Below are 16,304 nucleotides of genomic sequence, written 5' to 3'. Positions count from 1 at the left end.
CCAGTGTAAACACAGTGTAATCTCTGCACAGCTGAGCTCCTCCAGCTCTCTGTGTTTGTGTCAAGAGTTGCTGCGGTTCCTGTGGTGAGTCCGTCCCATGCTGCGTTACTCCAGCGTGTTGTGTCTATCTTCGGTGTCCACGATGGACCGTCTGGGCGGGTGTCGGGGAAACGACACATCTCGGGCTGGGCTGGGTTTAGCGGGGGCTGGGCCGGGCTGGGCTGGGTTTAGCGGGGGCTGGGCCGGGCTGGGCTGGGCTGGGTTTAGCGGGGGCTGGGCCGGGCTGGGCGAGGCGGGGCTGGGGGAGGAGAGAGCGAGAGCCAGGGCTTCCCCGTCCAGCTGGACGAGGCTCCAGTCACGGGCGGGCAGGCAGGCGCTGCGCTTTCCGCTGTCACGGTGCGGGCAGAGCGGTGAGTGGAGACCGGCACTGGGGGTGAGGGAGGGAAGGGATGGGGAGGGAGGGGAGGGGGTCCCTCACTGCGGCGGCCGGGGGTTCGCGGCGCCCCCTCCCTCCCTCCCTCCCTCCGCCCGGAGCCGGGGGTTCAGTGTGGACTCCACACTCGCGGACCCCGGGCCATCCCGACTTCGCGGCCGGTGTTTGGCGGCTGGAACTCGGCGTGCGGGGCTACAGACAGCCCGGCGCCGGACGGGGGGGTGACTCACCCCGGGGTCCGGTGCCGATGTAGCGCTGTCGGTGACTCTGGTCTGGGTGGGCGGAGGAGGGACCAGACTGTCCCCGACGGGGAGCAGTGATGTTGGTGAATAATCCTTGACCCAAAAGATTTAAATGCACGTTTGTGTTTAGGCGAAAAAGTACCAGTCTTATTTTAAGACTACAAGTATTAAAATAAGACAAACTATAAGTGCTATTGGTTTTTCATTTCCATACGCTTCTGTGAATGAACAGGGATGGCAGGGTCCAAACCTGTTACTGCAGATTGTAGCAGACCCGAGTAGCGATTGTCTAAACTCCCGTTTCCTTCAGTGCGAGTCTGTGTCAGAGTCTGGAGAAGCGTCTCGACATTCCTTCTCTTCAGAGATGTTGACTTGCCCGTCCCGCTGAGTTACTCCAGCATTTTGTGTCTACCTTCCCTATAGAAGATACAATGTTGAATTTTGTGTGGAGCATTGTGTACGCATTATTTGGCTACACGTTTCAATAAGGACCATTCAATTCAGACTGTTTCCAATCAGTCTCAAAGAGGGTAGACACAAAATGCTGTCAACTCAGCGGGACTCCGCGGTGCTGGCTCAAAGGGCCGAATGGCCTCCTCCTGCACCTATTTTCTATGACAGGCAGCATTTCTGGAGAGAAGGAATGGGTCTCGAAGAGGGGGTCCCAACCCACAAAGTGATATTCATGAGTGATATGAGTAGTATTAGGCCATTCGGCCCATCAAATCTACCCCACTATTCCTCAAGGCTGATCTATCTTTTCCTCTTATCCCCATTCTCCTGCCTTCTCCCCATAACCTCCGACACCCGTACTGATCAAAGTCATCTGCTCATTCCTTCCACAGATGCTGCCTGACCCACTGAGTTCCTCCAGCACTTTGTGTTTTTCAAGATTCCAGCGTCTGCAGTTTTTTTGTCTTTTGATTCAAGTGTAGTTTAGTTTTGTTATTGTTTGTCACCTGTACTGAGGTTACAGTGAAAAGTTTTGTTGTTGTTATGTCCTATCCAGTCAGCAGAAAGTCTATATATGATTACAATCGAGCAGTCTGCAGTGGACAGATACAAAATGAACGGAATAACGTTTAGTGCAAGATAATATCCAGTAAAGTCTGAATAAAGATAATCTGAGGGTCTCCAATGAGGTGGATGGGGGGATCTGGATCGAGCTCTAGTTGATGATAGGATGGTTCAGTTGCCTGATAACAGCTGGAAAGAAACTGAGAAGAAATGCGGCTCTATGTGAGGCGACCCTAACAAGTGGCGACACGGTGGATCAGCGGTAGAGTTGCTGCCTCACAGCACCAGAGACCCGGGTTCCATCCTGACTACAGGTGCTGTCTGTACAGAGTTTGCACGTTCTCCCCGTGACCTGCGTGGGTTTTCTCCGGGTGCTCTGGTTTCCTCCCACACTCCAAAGACGTACGGGTTTGTAGATTACACCCAAAAAGCTGGAGTGACTCAGCGGGACAGGCAGCAGCTCCAGGGAAAAGGAATAGGTGACTTTTCGGCTCGAGATTTTTTTTTCTTGGTCTGAATTGGATTCTGTGAAATTGTAACTTGGCCCCAGAATGTAGGATAGTGTCGGGTGGGCTGAAGGACCTGTTTCCACGCACGCTGTATCTCTGAACTCGACTAAGTGGCTGCAGCAACAGGCGGTATCAGGTATTGGAGATGATCAGCCGTGATCACATCTAATGGCGGTGCTGGCTTAAGGGGCCGAACAGCCTGCTCCTGCAAAAGGATTTGAGTATAAGAGCAGGGAGGTTCTACTGCAGTTGTACAGGGTCTTGGTGATTTAGAAGATTGAGGGGGGGATCTTATAGAAACTTACAAAATTCTTAAGGTGTTGGACAGGCTAGATGCAGAAAGATTATTCCCGATGTTGGGGAAGTCCAGAACAAAGGGTCACAGTTTAAGGATAAGGGGGAAGTCTTTTAGGACAGAGATGTGAAAAACATTTTTCACACAGAGTGGTGAATCTCTGGAATTCTCTGCCACAGAATGTATCATATTGATCAGCCATGATCATATTGAATGGCGGTGCAGGCTCGAAGGGCCGAATGGCCTACTCCTGCACCTAATTTCTATGTTTCTATGTAGTTGAGGCCACAGTTCATTGGCTATATTTAAGAGGGAGTTAGATGTGGCCCTTGTGGCTAAAGGGATCGGGAGTATGGAGAGAAGGCAGGTACAGGATACTGAGTTGGATGATCAGCCATGATCATATTGAATGGCGGTGCAGGCTCGAGGGGCCGAATGGCCTCTACTCCTGCACCTATTGTCTATTGTATCAGCGGGCCGGGCAGCGTGTGTGGTGGGGAAATGCGTGGTGACGTCACGCGACGGGCGAGGGCAGGCGACGTGGTGACACGCCCTGCGTGGTGACGTCACTCAGGCGGGATCCGTCTACGGGAGATTTAAAACAAGATGGTGGTTCGGGCCCGCGACGGCGGAGGTGAGGAGGAGGATGGTGATGATGGCGGTGACGGGTGGAGGAGGGGAGGGGAGCCGGGATCCGCGTCCCCGGGGCGGGGAGAGTCAGCGGCCTCGGGCCGGCTCTGTGTGTGGAGCGGCTGTGGGTGTGAGCCCGGCCCGGGAGAGTCTTTGTGTGGAGCGGCTCTGGGTCCGGGCACCAGCCGGGCCGGGCCTTTGTGTGGAGCCCCCGGGCCGGGCCGGGCCTTTGTGTGGAGCCCCCGGGCCGGGCTTTGTGTGGAGCCCCCGGGCCGGGCCTTTGTGTGGAGCCCCCCGGGCCGGGCCTTTGTGTGGAGCCCCCGGGCCGGGCCTTTGTGTGGAGCCCCGCGGGCCGGGCCTTTGTGTGGAGCCCCCGGGCCGGGCCTTTGTATGGAGCCCCCGGGCCGGGCCTTTGTGTGGAGCCCCCGGGCCGGGCCTTTGTGTGGAGCCCCCGGGCCGGGCCTTTGTGTGGAGCCCCCTCGGGCCGGGCCTTTGTCTAGTGCGGGTCCCCGGCCTCTCCTGCCGGGCCGGGCCGGGGAAGGCGCTTTGTCTGCAGCGGCCGCTCCACTCCAGCTTCACTTTGTGCCTCACTCTGTGGCTGTCTGTCTCTGCCTGTCTGTCCGGCGATCGCTGTCCCCGCCCGAGTAAAAACCCTCAGCTCTCGGCAGTGTTTAGTAGTTTGTTTATTCGGGTTTATTATTGTCACGTGTACGTACTGAGGCGCTGCTGTGAAAAAGCTTTTGGTTTGCGAGCGATCAGATCAGATGCAAATGAGAAGCCCAATCCGAATACAATAGGTCGAGCAAAGGAACATAAATGCCCGAAAGAGAAGCAGGCGGAAATATTCACCCGTGGTATTTTTTTTCCCCATTCTAGAAAAAAAAACATGTGCAGTACTTTTTCAGTTCTTCAGGACGTGTAAAAGACAAGGAAATGGCCTCGATGTGTCAGTTTTAACATGTATAACATAATGAAACGTGGAATTTTCATACCGTTGTCATTTTGTGTCATAATAATCAGATAATGTCTTGTAGTGAAATAACCTGGCTGTTTCTCCAAAATCTTGGGATATGTTCAGTTCACCCAATCCGTGTCGTGTAACACCTCATCTGATGCAATGTTCTGCATTTCTGTGAAGTGTTGGCTTAGATTTGTGAACTCCTGAACATAACTCTGCAACACGTTACCAACTGATCCACAACTGTCACTTCTTCAAAGTTTGTCTGCCTTCCGCAAAGACCGCTCCCTCCGCAACTCCCTTGTCAATTCTTCCTTTCCCTCCCGTACCACCCCCTCCCCGGGCACTTTCCGTTGCAACCGCAAGAAATGCAACACCTGTCCCTTCACCTCCCCCCTCGACTCCATTCAAGGACCCAAGCAGTCGTTCCAGGTGCGACAAAGGTTCACCTGTATCTCCTCCAACCTCATCTACTGCATCCGCTGCTCTAGATGTCAGCTGATTTACATCGGGGAGACTAAGCGGAGGTTGGGCGATCGTTTCGCCGAACACCTCCGCTCAGTCCGCAATAACCTACCTGAACTCCCGGTGGCTCAGCACTTCAACTCCCCCTCCCATTCCCAATCCGACCTCTCTGTCCTGGGTCTCCTCCATTGCCAGAGTGAGCAACACCGGAAATTGGAGGAACAGCACCTCATATTCCGCCTGGGTTGCTTGCGTCCGGATGGCATGAACGTTGAATTCTCCCAGTTTTGCTAGCACTTGCTGTCTCCTCCCCTTCCTTAACCCTCGAGCTGTCTCCTCCCATCCCCCCGCCCTCGGGCTCCTCCTCCTCCCTTTTTCCTTCCTTCTCCCCCCCCCCCCCCCCCCACCCCCCATTAGTCTGAAGAAGGGTTTTGGCCCGAAACGTCGCCTATTTCCTTCGCTCCATAGATGCTGCTACACCTGCTGAGTTTCTCCAGCATTTTTGTGTACCCACAACTGTCACTTGTTCTGTTATCTTTGGAGCTATAATATCAGAAAAAACGGTGTAAATTCTTGACAACTTGCTGCAATTAAGCTTTGATGTGGAATCTCAAAGTTGTAGCAAATGATTTCCGTTTTATACGGGCAGATCCAGCTTTGCATTAATTGGTTGCTCGTGTCTTACAAGGCATGACTGCATTTCTTGTTTGGGAAGCTATTTTGTACATTTTAAAGAAAAATTCAATATAAAGCTAAATACTGAATAATTTGCCTCCCAATGGTATTTCAGTTTAGTTTATTGTCACGTGTACCAAGGTACGGTGAAAATCTCTTGTGTATTTGCTGAAAAGTTTTTATACATTCAAAATGTTAACTTTTTTTTAGTGCTGCAGTAGGTTGGTGAGCTGTAACTCTTGTCTTTGTGTGGTGTAGGGGCTGGTCATTAGAGTTTTGCTGTGTTTTACATAACACTGTTTCGTGGTAAAATAGAGAATTTCACTAAGGCATTTACAAGAGTAAGGAAATGGAGTTTGACAATCTTGAAAGGTTTATGCATGGAACACTAATGTGTACAGTAATGTTTTTTGAATTCTCATATAACTGGTAACCGGCACCCATGGAAGCTAGAGGAAAATATACTGATTCTGGAGATTGACATAAAATGTTGGAGTAACTCAGCGGGACAGGCAGCATCCCTGGATAGGAGAACAATTTTTCTCACAGAGTGGTGAGTCTGTGAATTCTCTGCCTCAGAGGGCGGTGGAGGCCGGTTCTCTGGATACTTTCAAGAGGGAGCTAGATAGGGCTCTCAAAGATAGCGGAGTTAGGGGATATGGGGAGAAGGCAGGAACGGGGTACTGATTGGGGATGATCAGCCATGATCACATTGAATTGCGGTGCTGGCTCAAAGGGCCGAATGGCCTACTCCTTTGTCTATTGAATACTGAATCGAATTTGGAAGTTGGAAGCTAACAGATGATTAGCACATTGGATAGTGACATGATAAATATTTCTGTTTGAATGCTGGAGCTAGGCGATGCAGTTAAACAAATTAGCACCAGGCCTATAATGTCTTTTGTGTCTATTTATAACAACTAAAGTTAAGAAACACTTCCACCATCCATGGCGCCTAAGTTTGAAATGGTAATTGATGTCAGTGTTAACTTTAAAATGTCTGAGTTTTTTTATTAAAAACATGTACAAGGTGCGGTGAAAGTATGGATTTTAGTTGTTGGAAATGATGGAATTATATCTGGGACATTTCTTGCTACTAGTTTTTGCAGACTTCAAAATTCTTGAATTAGCGCAGTTAACGTGTAGTTAATAGTGAGTATGGTTGTAGGCTGATTAGCAGTATACAAGAAGTATACTTTCTCCTACCTCATAGCCTCCCTTGAATATGACCTCAGCTGCTTCCCAGCCTTTTTGGACAATATTTTAGATTTCCAGCATCTGCAGATTAACTTTATTTTCATGACTCGGGTAATAATTAGACCTTGTGAGGTTATCCATTTTGGAGGCACGAACGGGAAGGCAGATTATTATCTGAATGGTGTCAGGTTAGGAAAAGGGGACTAACAACAAGACCTGGGTGACCTAGTACATCAGTCACTGCAGGTACAACAGGCAGTGAAGAAAGATAATGGCATGTTGGCCTTCACAACGAGAGGATTTGAGTATAGGAACAAAGAGGTCCTTCTGCAGTTATACAGGGCCCTGGTGAGACCACACCTGGAGTATTGTGTACAGTTTTTGTCTCCTAATTTGAGGAAGGACATTCTTGCTATTGAGGGAGTTCAGCGTAGATTCACCAGGTTCATTCCTGGGATGGTGGAACTGTCATATGATGAAAGAATGGAGCGACTGGGCTTGTATTCATTGGAATTTAGAAGGATGAGAGGGAATATTATATAAAATTATTAAGGGATTGGAAACGCTAGATGCAGGAAACGATGTTGGGGGAGTCCAGAGCCAGGGACCACAGTTTAAGAATAAGGGGTCGGCCATTTTGAACAGAGATGCGGAAAACGTTTTCACCCAGAGAATTGTGAATTTGTAGAATTCTCTGCCTTTGAAGGTAGAGGAGGCCGATTCACTGGATGCATTCAAAAGAGAGTTAGATAGAGCTCTTAGGGTTAGCGGAATCAAGGGGTATGGGGAGAAGGCAGGAACGGGGTACTGATTGTGGATGATCAGCCATGATCACATTGAATGGCGGTGTTGGCCCGAAGGGCCGAATTGGCCTACTCCTGCACCTTTAGTCTTTGTATTTATGTACCTTAAGTTTAGCGCCACTCTCTGCTGGTATACAACAAGAATACAAACTGCTTAAATGAAACAGCATGACATTTGTGCTATTTTTCTGATGAACCGTCTTTTTATTCTGAAGATCAAGGCATTTGAAAAATTTGTCCATGGACCCCCAAAACACATGGCTTGCAAATATGGAATATTATTTCCAGAATATTCAGGTGGTTTAGATTACTAGCAAAAAGGAACACCTTAAAACACTTTAACCATTATGCAAACTGGTACCTTTGCCTTTATTTGGCAAGTACACTTCCATTGGCAGTCATAATTATAGTTAGACAACTTGTATCAAGTTTTGCATTTGATTTACAAATCTGAAAATATATTGCTTGTAATACCAATTCCTTGGGACGGCAGATGGCACAATGGGCTAAGTGTTCGGCTGGCGACCGGAAGGTGGCCGGTTCGAATCCCGCTTGGAGTGCATACTGTCGTTGTGTCCTTGGGCAAGACACTTCACCCACCTTTGCCTGTGTGTGAATGTGTGTGAGTGATTGGTGGTGGTCGGAGGGGCCGTAGGCGCAGAATGGCAGCCACGTTTCCGTCAGTCTGCCCCAGGGCAGCTGTGGCTACAGAAGTAGCTTACCACCACCGAGTGTGACTGAGGAGTGAATGAATAATGCGATGTAAAGCGCCTTGAGTATTAGAAAGGCGCTATATAAATCCCATCCATTATTATTATTATTATTATTAATACCAGAGCATTTTTCATATTGAAAGCTGTTCAGCATTTAAATTAGTAGGAAGGAACTGCAGATGTTAGTTTAAACCAAATATACACAAAAAGCCAGAGTAACTCAGACAGTCAGACAGCATCTCTGGAGAAAAGGAATATGTGACGTTTCTTCAGTTATTCTGCACTGTTCTCTTGTACTTTTAAGATCATTTGATAAGATCAGGGGCTCCTTAACAAAAATTTGTCTTTTAAATTAAAAAAGTGTGTAGCATAGCTGGCAAAAATACTGGAATCTGCAGATATTTGTGGGTAACATGTTTTTTATTATAGGAGTGTACAGATGTTCCAGATTCTGCATCTGACCCCGTTTCCTGATCGGTACTGAGATTCCAATGTCCCATTGTTTAGTAATCCTCTGGTTTGACAACTGATTCAATGGGGACCCATTCCATCATCCCCTTTAAACTCCAGGAAAACCTGTGTTATTGTGCAATATTTTTAGAAGCTAAAGTGTGTTGGTGTATTAATAGCAGTAATATCCAGTAGTCTGGACAATCAGCTGGTTGACACTGCCACAGTCCTGAGCCTGACTCGCTGCATATCAGTGGAAAAATAACGTGACTACATTTCATTTGGCATTTTCCCTTTATTTCCACGAGAATATTTGTCAAATCTGAATTATTTTAATAAAGCTGCAGTATTTTACATTTAATTATTATAATAATTTAAATAATGGTTGAAAATATTTGTTCTTGTTTGCCCTGTAATGTCAATTCAGGATGTTTGAGCACTAGTGAGGCAACATACCTGGCCTTTGTAGTGCTACCAGGCAGAAAGTTTTGAAAAGGCAAATGTGCCACCATTCATGTGTCACTTGCCACCTTAAATCGCAGCTCAAGAATCTATATAAACCCAAATGTGACCCTTCTGTGATTGATGAAAGCTTACCTTGCCCAGGCAGCCTGGTTGCACCGCACATCCGGACACTGTGGGCTTTTGTGCATTCTAGTCCACAATGGAAGAAGTTCATCTGGTTCTTATCTTCCTTTACCAAACACATCTCTGTTAATGAAATACAAATCTTTTCTATTGGAACGTCAGTAAATTTACAGTGTACATCATTAGTGCATTAATGCAGGGGTAATGATATGTTCATTGACTGGTCAAAGTCTTCTTCAAACCTGTTGCATTAATTATCATTTTAATTCTTGGTTACTGGCGGAGTTTTTTTGTGCGCCTCTCAAAATGAAAATGCCAAATAAGAACTAAAATCAGATTATTCACTGACGCTGGTTTTCTGGCAAGGACTGTGCATTAATTGAGAGCAAATGCACCTATCCTGCATTGGGATAAAAATCAAGTGGTCTGCATATAGTTTGGAACCAATGGTCTTAAAATCGGCTTTGGAGCCTCTGCAAAGTCAGCGTTATTTCTCCTGTGATGAATGAACTCTTTAACTTGGGATGTCAAATTGCTACAGTAGATCTCACTGCCCCTGTTGAGAAAATCAGCTGGAGTTCCTACCCCAGTTTGAGTTTAGTGACCTATGCAGGAAATAGATAATGAATTGCTCATAAACCCAGCAATTGCATTTGACAGTGTTTTTGTTCCATGGCTGATCACTTGGAGTGAGGTGGGGGTTGTATGTGGCAGGGCAGAAAGTCTCCGCTTGAGGATGGTGTGAAAGGGGTGAAACTGCAAACATTAGTTGGTCCACTGTAGACGAGTTCCAACCTGGCAATTTTCTCACTTGTATATTTAAATATATTAACACAGATCTTATAACCATTTAGGTTTAGGCATTTGATGTCATATTGGCTGTACAGCACACACTTGAGCTAAACCCAAAAGATAAGAGGCGTAGGAAGGAACAGCAGATGCCGGATTAAACCAAATAGAAGGAATGGGTGAGGTTTCGAGTCGAGAAGAAGGGACTCGACCCGAGACGTCACCCATTCCTTCTGTCCAGAGATGCTGCCTGTCCCGCTTAGTTACTCCAACTTTTTGTGTGTACATTAAGATGTTGCTTTATGCAGAAATGAACTGATCAACAAATTGTGTGATAATAGTCATGTAAAGTCAAAAGATGGGCCTGTCCCACAGGCGATTTAAAAAAAAAAAAGCCACGATATATTTATTTATTTATTTATTTAAAAAAAAAAAGGATAAGGCAACTACAGGCGACTAGTTTGTCGCCACATGTTCGCCTGTGGTCGCCGTGAGTAGTCTCCGTCGCGCACAAAGTCGTAGCATCTTTCTGGACGCCGCTAAATTTTCAACATGTTGAAAAATTTTAGCCGTCAATGGGATTGACGCCAATGAGCGTAGCTTGCCTTCTCCTGACGTAGGTGGTGTTGTAGGTTGTCGCCAGGATGACGTAGGTTGTTGCCGGCTTTCGGCGACCTGTTACAGTCGCCGGCAGTTGCCTAAAAAATCGGCAAGTGGGACAGGCCCAATGTACTTTAAGTTTTTAAACTCAGAAATTGCATGGAAATGTCTCTGGAGAGAATGGTGTGTGAATGTTTGATCAAAATCTCTGCACCCTCTAGTGCATCATCCACACAATGTAAACACAGGAAATCTGTTCCAGTGTTTCAGAATGAAAATAGATCTTGTGTCAAATGTAATATTATCCCCTAGTTCAACAATCACCAATGTTTTAAGAATTACGTATTGGGTTTGATCTGTTCACACTTGTCTGGTATTGTTTTAAAATGTTGCAACATACTTGGAAGTTTAAAAAAATATTTATTCTGTGCAATCAGATATTAGTTCACAATGGTGTATGTCTCTTAATATATATGGAAAATGCTGATGGAATTTGACTCTTGACAAATCACATTCGCGCAGTCCACCTGAACCAACCTGATCTCCCGGTTGCTAAACACTTTAATTCTCCTTCCCATTCCCACACAGACCTTTCTGTCCTAGGTGCCCTCCATTATCAGAGTGAGGCTAAATGCAAATTGGAGGAACAGCATCTCATATTCTTCTTGGGCAGCTTACAGCCCAGTGGTATGAATATTGATTTCTCTAACTTCAAGTAACCCCGGCATTCCATCTCTCTCCATCTCTCCCCCACCCAGTCGCACCAGCTTCTTGTTTTCACCCAACAAACAGCTAACAATGGCCTATTTCCTTTATCATCGTAACTTTTTTTTGCACATCTTTCATTCATTGCTCTTTATCTCTCTATATCATTGTCTGAAGAAGGGTCTCGACCTGAAACGTCATCCATTACTTTGTCTCCAGAGATGCTGCCTGTCCCGCTGAGTTACTCCAGCTTTTTGTGTCCACAAAGTTATGCATTTTGTGAAATTAAATCAGGGCAAGAGTGTTGTGGAACCAGAGACCTAGGGATATTGGGCTGGAGCACAGGAGTATAATGGGTATTCCTTATTCTCACCAAGAGGTATGGCCACTGTCTTTTCCCAGTGTAAGGTCATATAGAACTTGAGGATGTAAATGTTCAGGTGAGGGGAAAGATTTAAGGACCCGAGCGTGTCTTTTTAAGAGGGTGTTGGTTATTTGGAACAAAGTGCTAAAGGAAATGGCAGAAGCAAGTACAATGATATTGTTTAAACGATATTTGGACATATTCATGAGTAGGAAATGTTTAGAAGGATTGGGCCAAATGCATGCATATGATATTGGCTGAGGAAGGCCCATTGGTCATCGTGGATGAGTTGGGCCAACTCACCCGTGCTGTACAATACTTAATACTTACAATATTTAATTTTAATATAGAAATATTTAAGTGTGAGCATTTCACTTAGAAATTGTTTTGTTCTGTACTTTTGCGCCCTCAAGTCAGATTAATATTTCTGTATTTGTAATCCTGTTCACCATAGTTTCTGGGTTATCGTGTATAATTGGCAATTGGTCCTTGTCGGTTTTCCCCCATCGTACAAGGTTGTCTCCTTGTCAATTACTTCAGCTAACATCTACTTTCAAATTAGCATGTGGCACATAATGTCGTTTTTCATCATCTGCTCATCAACCCAAACACACACTTGTGATCTCCACGATGTCAAGCCTGATGAATGTTTTGTCTGGTTTATGGCAGGTATGTAACATTGCCAATTCAATGTCACTATTGGCTTCCCTTCCTTTGTTCCCCATGCCCACGTCCCACTTTACATATTCCCTGCACTCCTTTGGTGGACTATCCGGCCCATGGGCTTATTCTGGACATTATTTTATTTAGTTACACAGCTGGTATTTATTCTCCACTGTGCTGAATCTCCTTTAATTCCATTTGTTCCCACTTTATTTTTCTGCTTTTCATAGAAACATAGAAAATAAGTGCAGGAGTAGACCCTTCGAGCCTGCACCGCCATTCAATATGATCATGGCTGATCATCCAATTTTCACATTCATTCTGGTGTAATTTAGATTTTTTTACTAAATAATTGAATATTTGGTTGTAGCCATTGCCTCACTTTTCATTTGTCCGTGGGTGATGCACGACCAACATTGGTGTACGCTTGCTTTGTTCTCCATCTTGTCACCTAGATGGTTTAGTTAGATTTTGAATTGCCATTTTCATTGAGTTCTTACACAGCTGATTATCATAGTTAACCATAGAAATTAAAATATTAAAAAAACACCTTAAACTATTAATTGGAGACGCAAGGGAATCTCAAAGAGTCGAGTGTTTTATTGTCGTGTACATCGAACAATGAAATTCTTACTTGTAGCAGCACAACTGGCATGTAAAAACAGAACAATAGATGAAATAATCAACATTACAAACAGGTCCATTAAATAAAGAACTAATGCAGTGCAAAAAAAACAAAGCCCAACATCCCTGGTGCAGCCAAGGCAGCTCGTAGTTCAGAGTTTAGTTGGAGTTCATTGTGTTCAATAGCCTGATGATCATTGGGAAGAAGATGTTCCTGAACCTGGATGTTAGTTGTCAGACTTCTATACCTTCCTCACGATAGCAGGAGTGAAATGAGAATGTGGCCGGTGTGCTTTGGAACACGAATGACGCTGGCTGCCATTTTGAGACAGTGCCTCCTATAGGTCCCTTCAATGGTGGGATGGTCAGTACCTGTGAAGAACTGGGTAGTGTGCATACTTTTTGTAATCGCCTTCGTTTCTGGGCATTCGAATTGGCAAACCAGCACACGATGCCACCAGTCAAAATCTTTGTTATCGTGTACCTGCAAAGAAAAGAAAAAAAAAGAGAGAGAGTCAAAGCACCAAAGGAGGTAGAGCGTTGAAGGGATTGTTTCTATATAATAATAATATCTGGTATTGTCATTGCACTGCATCAGTGCTGGGTCGAGAACACACCTTCAGAGATTTGCATGCCCTGGGAACTTGGAGTCGCTGACTTTCTCACCACCAGCCCATTGATGAAGACGAGGTTGTGGATCCTCAGCCTTCCTCAAGTCAACAATCAGTCCCTTGGTTTTACTATTGTTGGGAACAAAGCAGTTGTTCTTGCATCATTCAATCAGACGATCGATCTTCCACTTATACACTTGATGTCAGCGAAGAAGGGTCGCGATCCGAAACGTCACCATTCCTTCTCTCCAGAGATGCTGCCTGTCCCACTGAGTTACTCCAGTATTTTTGTGTTTATCTTCAATTTAAAATTGGAGTTGGAACTGTTTGTTTGCACAGTCATGGCTATAGATTGAGGAGAGAAGGGGGCTGAGTGTACAGCCTTAAGGTGCTGATCGTCATTGAGGAGGAAGTGTTGCTGCCTATCTGTACCAATTGTGTTTTGTTGACGAAGCCCATGTCCCAAAAGACCAGAGTTGCAAAGGGATGGACAGAGATAATTCTCTGAGCTCAGTAACAAGGTTAGAACGGATGATGGTATTGAACACCGAGCTGTAGTCTATAAACAACAGCTTGCCGTCTGTGTTTTTATTGCCCCAAGTGGTTCGATACAGAGTGGTCAGCCAGTGAGATAGCATACTCTGTTGATCTATTGTTGTGATAGGCAATTTATAATGGGTTCAGGTTCTTGCTAAGGTAGGAGTTGATGTGCACCAAAGCACTTAATCAGCATGGATGTTAGTGCCATCAATCTGTCTGAATACCCATAGAACATGAAGTACAGCACAGAAACCAGCCCTTCGGCCCACTGTGTCCAATTGAAACATTTTTCTTTCGATTTACCTCCACAGATACTGCCTGACTTGCTGAGTTCATCCAACGCTTTTTTTTCTTCTTCTCTTGAACTATTAATTCCTGAGCATGCAGTTCATTTGAAATTGAAGCCATTGTTCAACTTTGGTATGCAAGTTCTTTTTACATGCTTGCTATTTGCATCTTATACGGTGTCATTTTTAGAGGTGTTTGTGCAAATTTTCTCCTGAGAGCGCAGTGTTTTCAGGTCAGGTGAAAATTTGGGGTATTTGCAACAAAGTTAACGAGTCCAGGATCTGAGATTTTTAAAGTTTAATTTTTAAGCCGCAAAGCATTTTGCACACTCGTGAGATTTGATGTGGCATAGTCTCCGATTTAAGACTATATTAGACAAACATATTGAGATGTTAACTTTCAATAATTTTAACTCCTGAACTATTTCAACTTTTCTCCTGGTTTCTTGAACACTGCTGACTTGTGGCCAAATAGTGATCTGGATGTTACACACTAATGATCATGTATGGCGGTTTGTATGGCCCTTAGGATGGGGTGGAGTTAGAAACTAACTAGCATCATGGCGATTTCCATCTATGTCAATGGTAGAGGAAGCATTGTGAAATGATGAGGAAAATTAGTATCATGGTGAATTACTTAATGTTATGTTAAAACTCAGATAATCCATTATCTTATTTTATTCCTAAACCCTGGTGGTTTGGAATCTGGCGCCTTGGTTGGTCTGGGATGTGAGCCACAGGCTCGGAGTACATGTGGGAGGGGCAGAGGCAGAGGTCCAAATGTGGCTGCAGCCAGGGGTCAGGAACATGCAGCTGGAAGAGACGAGCCCCATTTCCTGTTCCCTTTCAACTCAAGTATTTCACTGGAAAATGTATTGTTCTACTTTGTGATGTTTTAAAAAGGGGGGGTGGGGGGGGGGATGTGTTTGGGTATTAATAAGGGGAATGTCTAGTCATCTGGATTGTTGGTGTTTTATGTGCCGGCTGTAACCTGTACTACTTCAGTGCAGTGATTTTATACTCCTACAAGATCACTGCTCGGCCTCCTGCACTCCAAGGAATGAAGTCCCTGCCTGCCCCACCTCCCTATAGCTCAGGCTGTTGAGTGCTGGGAACATCGTCGTAAATATTCTCTGCACTCTTTCAAGAATAACAACATCCTTCCTATAGCAGGAATCTTGTTTTTTTTTTTTTTTAATTGCTGGAGGTTGGAGAAGTGGTATGGCGCTGGTCTTTTGTATAAATGGTGGCAAATTGCAACTTAAAAAAAAAAGAAAAAAGTTATATCTATTGCACAAAAGTAGATCACGATGGCCTTCTGAGTCTCTGGTCTTTTGCGACTCGTAGGCTTATAAAAAATGCCGTCAGCATGTTATTCCCTCTGTCTTGCAAGTGTGTATTTATAACCCGAAAGGATATAATTGGTGGGATTTGTCCACAAGTGCATGCAAAGCTATTAGTTGGATTCTGTGCTGCCAAATGAGCATTTTGAGGTGTTTGCCAAAGGTCAGTGCCACCACAATGTATTCAAACATTCTCAGCCGTACACCAAACATTTTGTGTATTTTTACAATTGTTACCTTCATTTGTCGTTCACTATCGTGCACTGAAAACTCTGAAACCGATGGGGTGAATTGTAATTAACTGCTATTTTTGTTTTCTACACAGGAACATTTAAAAACAAATTATGAAAAAGTTGTGTAGAAATTCCAGACTCTGAAGATAACTGTCGTGTGTTTATACCACCTAACACAGCTAATGTTTTCTCCTGATCAAGAAAATCTTTCTTCATCCACAAAAGCACCCATTAAATATGGAGAAATCATTGTGTTAGGGTAAGTATGTGTAATTTGAAGAAGGGTAGGGGGATTGATAAAATAAACGATGATTTAAACTTTCTGCTGTGGAAACTTTGTGTGGTACATCACTTGTTATGAGGTAGAGCCACCTCCAAGCTTTGAGATCCTCCACCTGGCCACTGCCCAAACTCTTAATGTCTCATTTGGCCCAGCATCAATTTCATGGATTGCACCCACAAAAAGCAGGATGAGTTCAGAAATGAGGGTTAAAATTGTTTCTTGTGGACAGCTTTATTCCATTTTAATTTTGATCTTGAAGGTTTTCATCAGTTAAAAATCTAGTATTA

The 16,304-nt window shown here is 44.9% G+C and overlaps 1 protein-coding gene across 2 annotated transcripts in view; it reads left to right on the top strand.

The window, feature by feature from the left end:
- The first annotated feature begins 330 nt into the window (after nt 1–330).
- peli1 (pellino E3 ubiquitin protein ligase 1) overlaps nt 331–16,304 on the top strand; it is a 29,619-nt gene continuing 13,645 nt past the window's right edge. Inside the window, exons 1-2 of one of the 2 annotated variants that reach the window (XM_033026323.1) lie at nt 331–410; nt 15,827–15,993. In XM_033026323.1, the coding sequence (XP_032882214.1) occupies nt 15,917–15,993 (77 nt within the window). In that variant the 5' untranslated portion in view covers nt 331–410; nt 15,827–15,916. Of the gene's footprint in view, nt 411–3,036; nt 3,131–15,826; nt 15,994–16,304 lie in introns of those variants that run through there. The other variant, XM_033026321.1, reaches the window with a different exon arrangement.

The sequence above is a fragment of the Amblyraja radiata genome, chromosome 8 (genome assembly GCF_010909765.2).
Source record: "Amblyraja radiata isolate CabotCenter1 chromosome 8, sAmbRad1.1.pri, whole genome shotgun sequence".
Taxonomy (NCBI): Eukaryota; Metazoa; Chordata; class Chondrichthyes; order Rajiformes; family Rajidae; genus Amblyraja; species Amblyraja radiata.
This window is presented reverse-complemented; position numbering and strand designations above follow the sequence as displayed.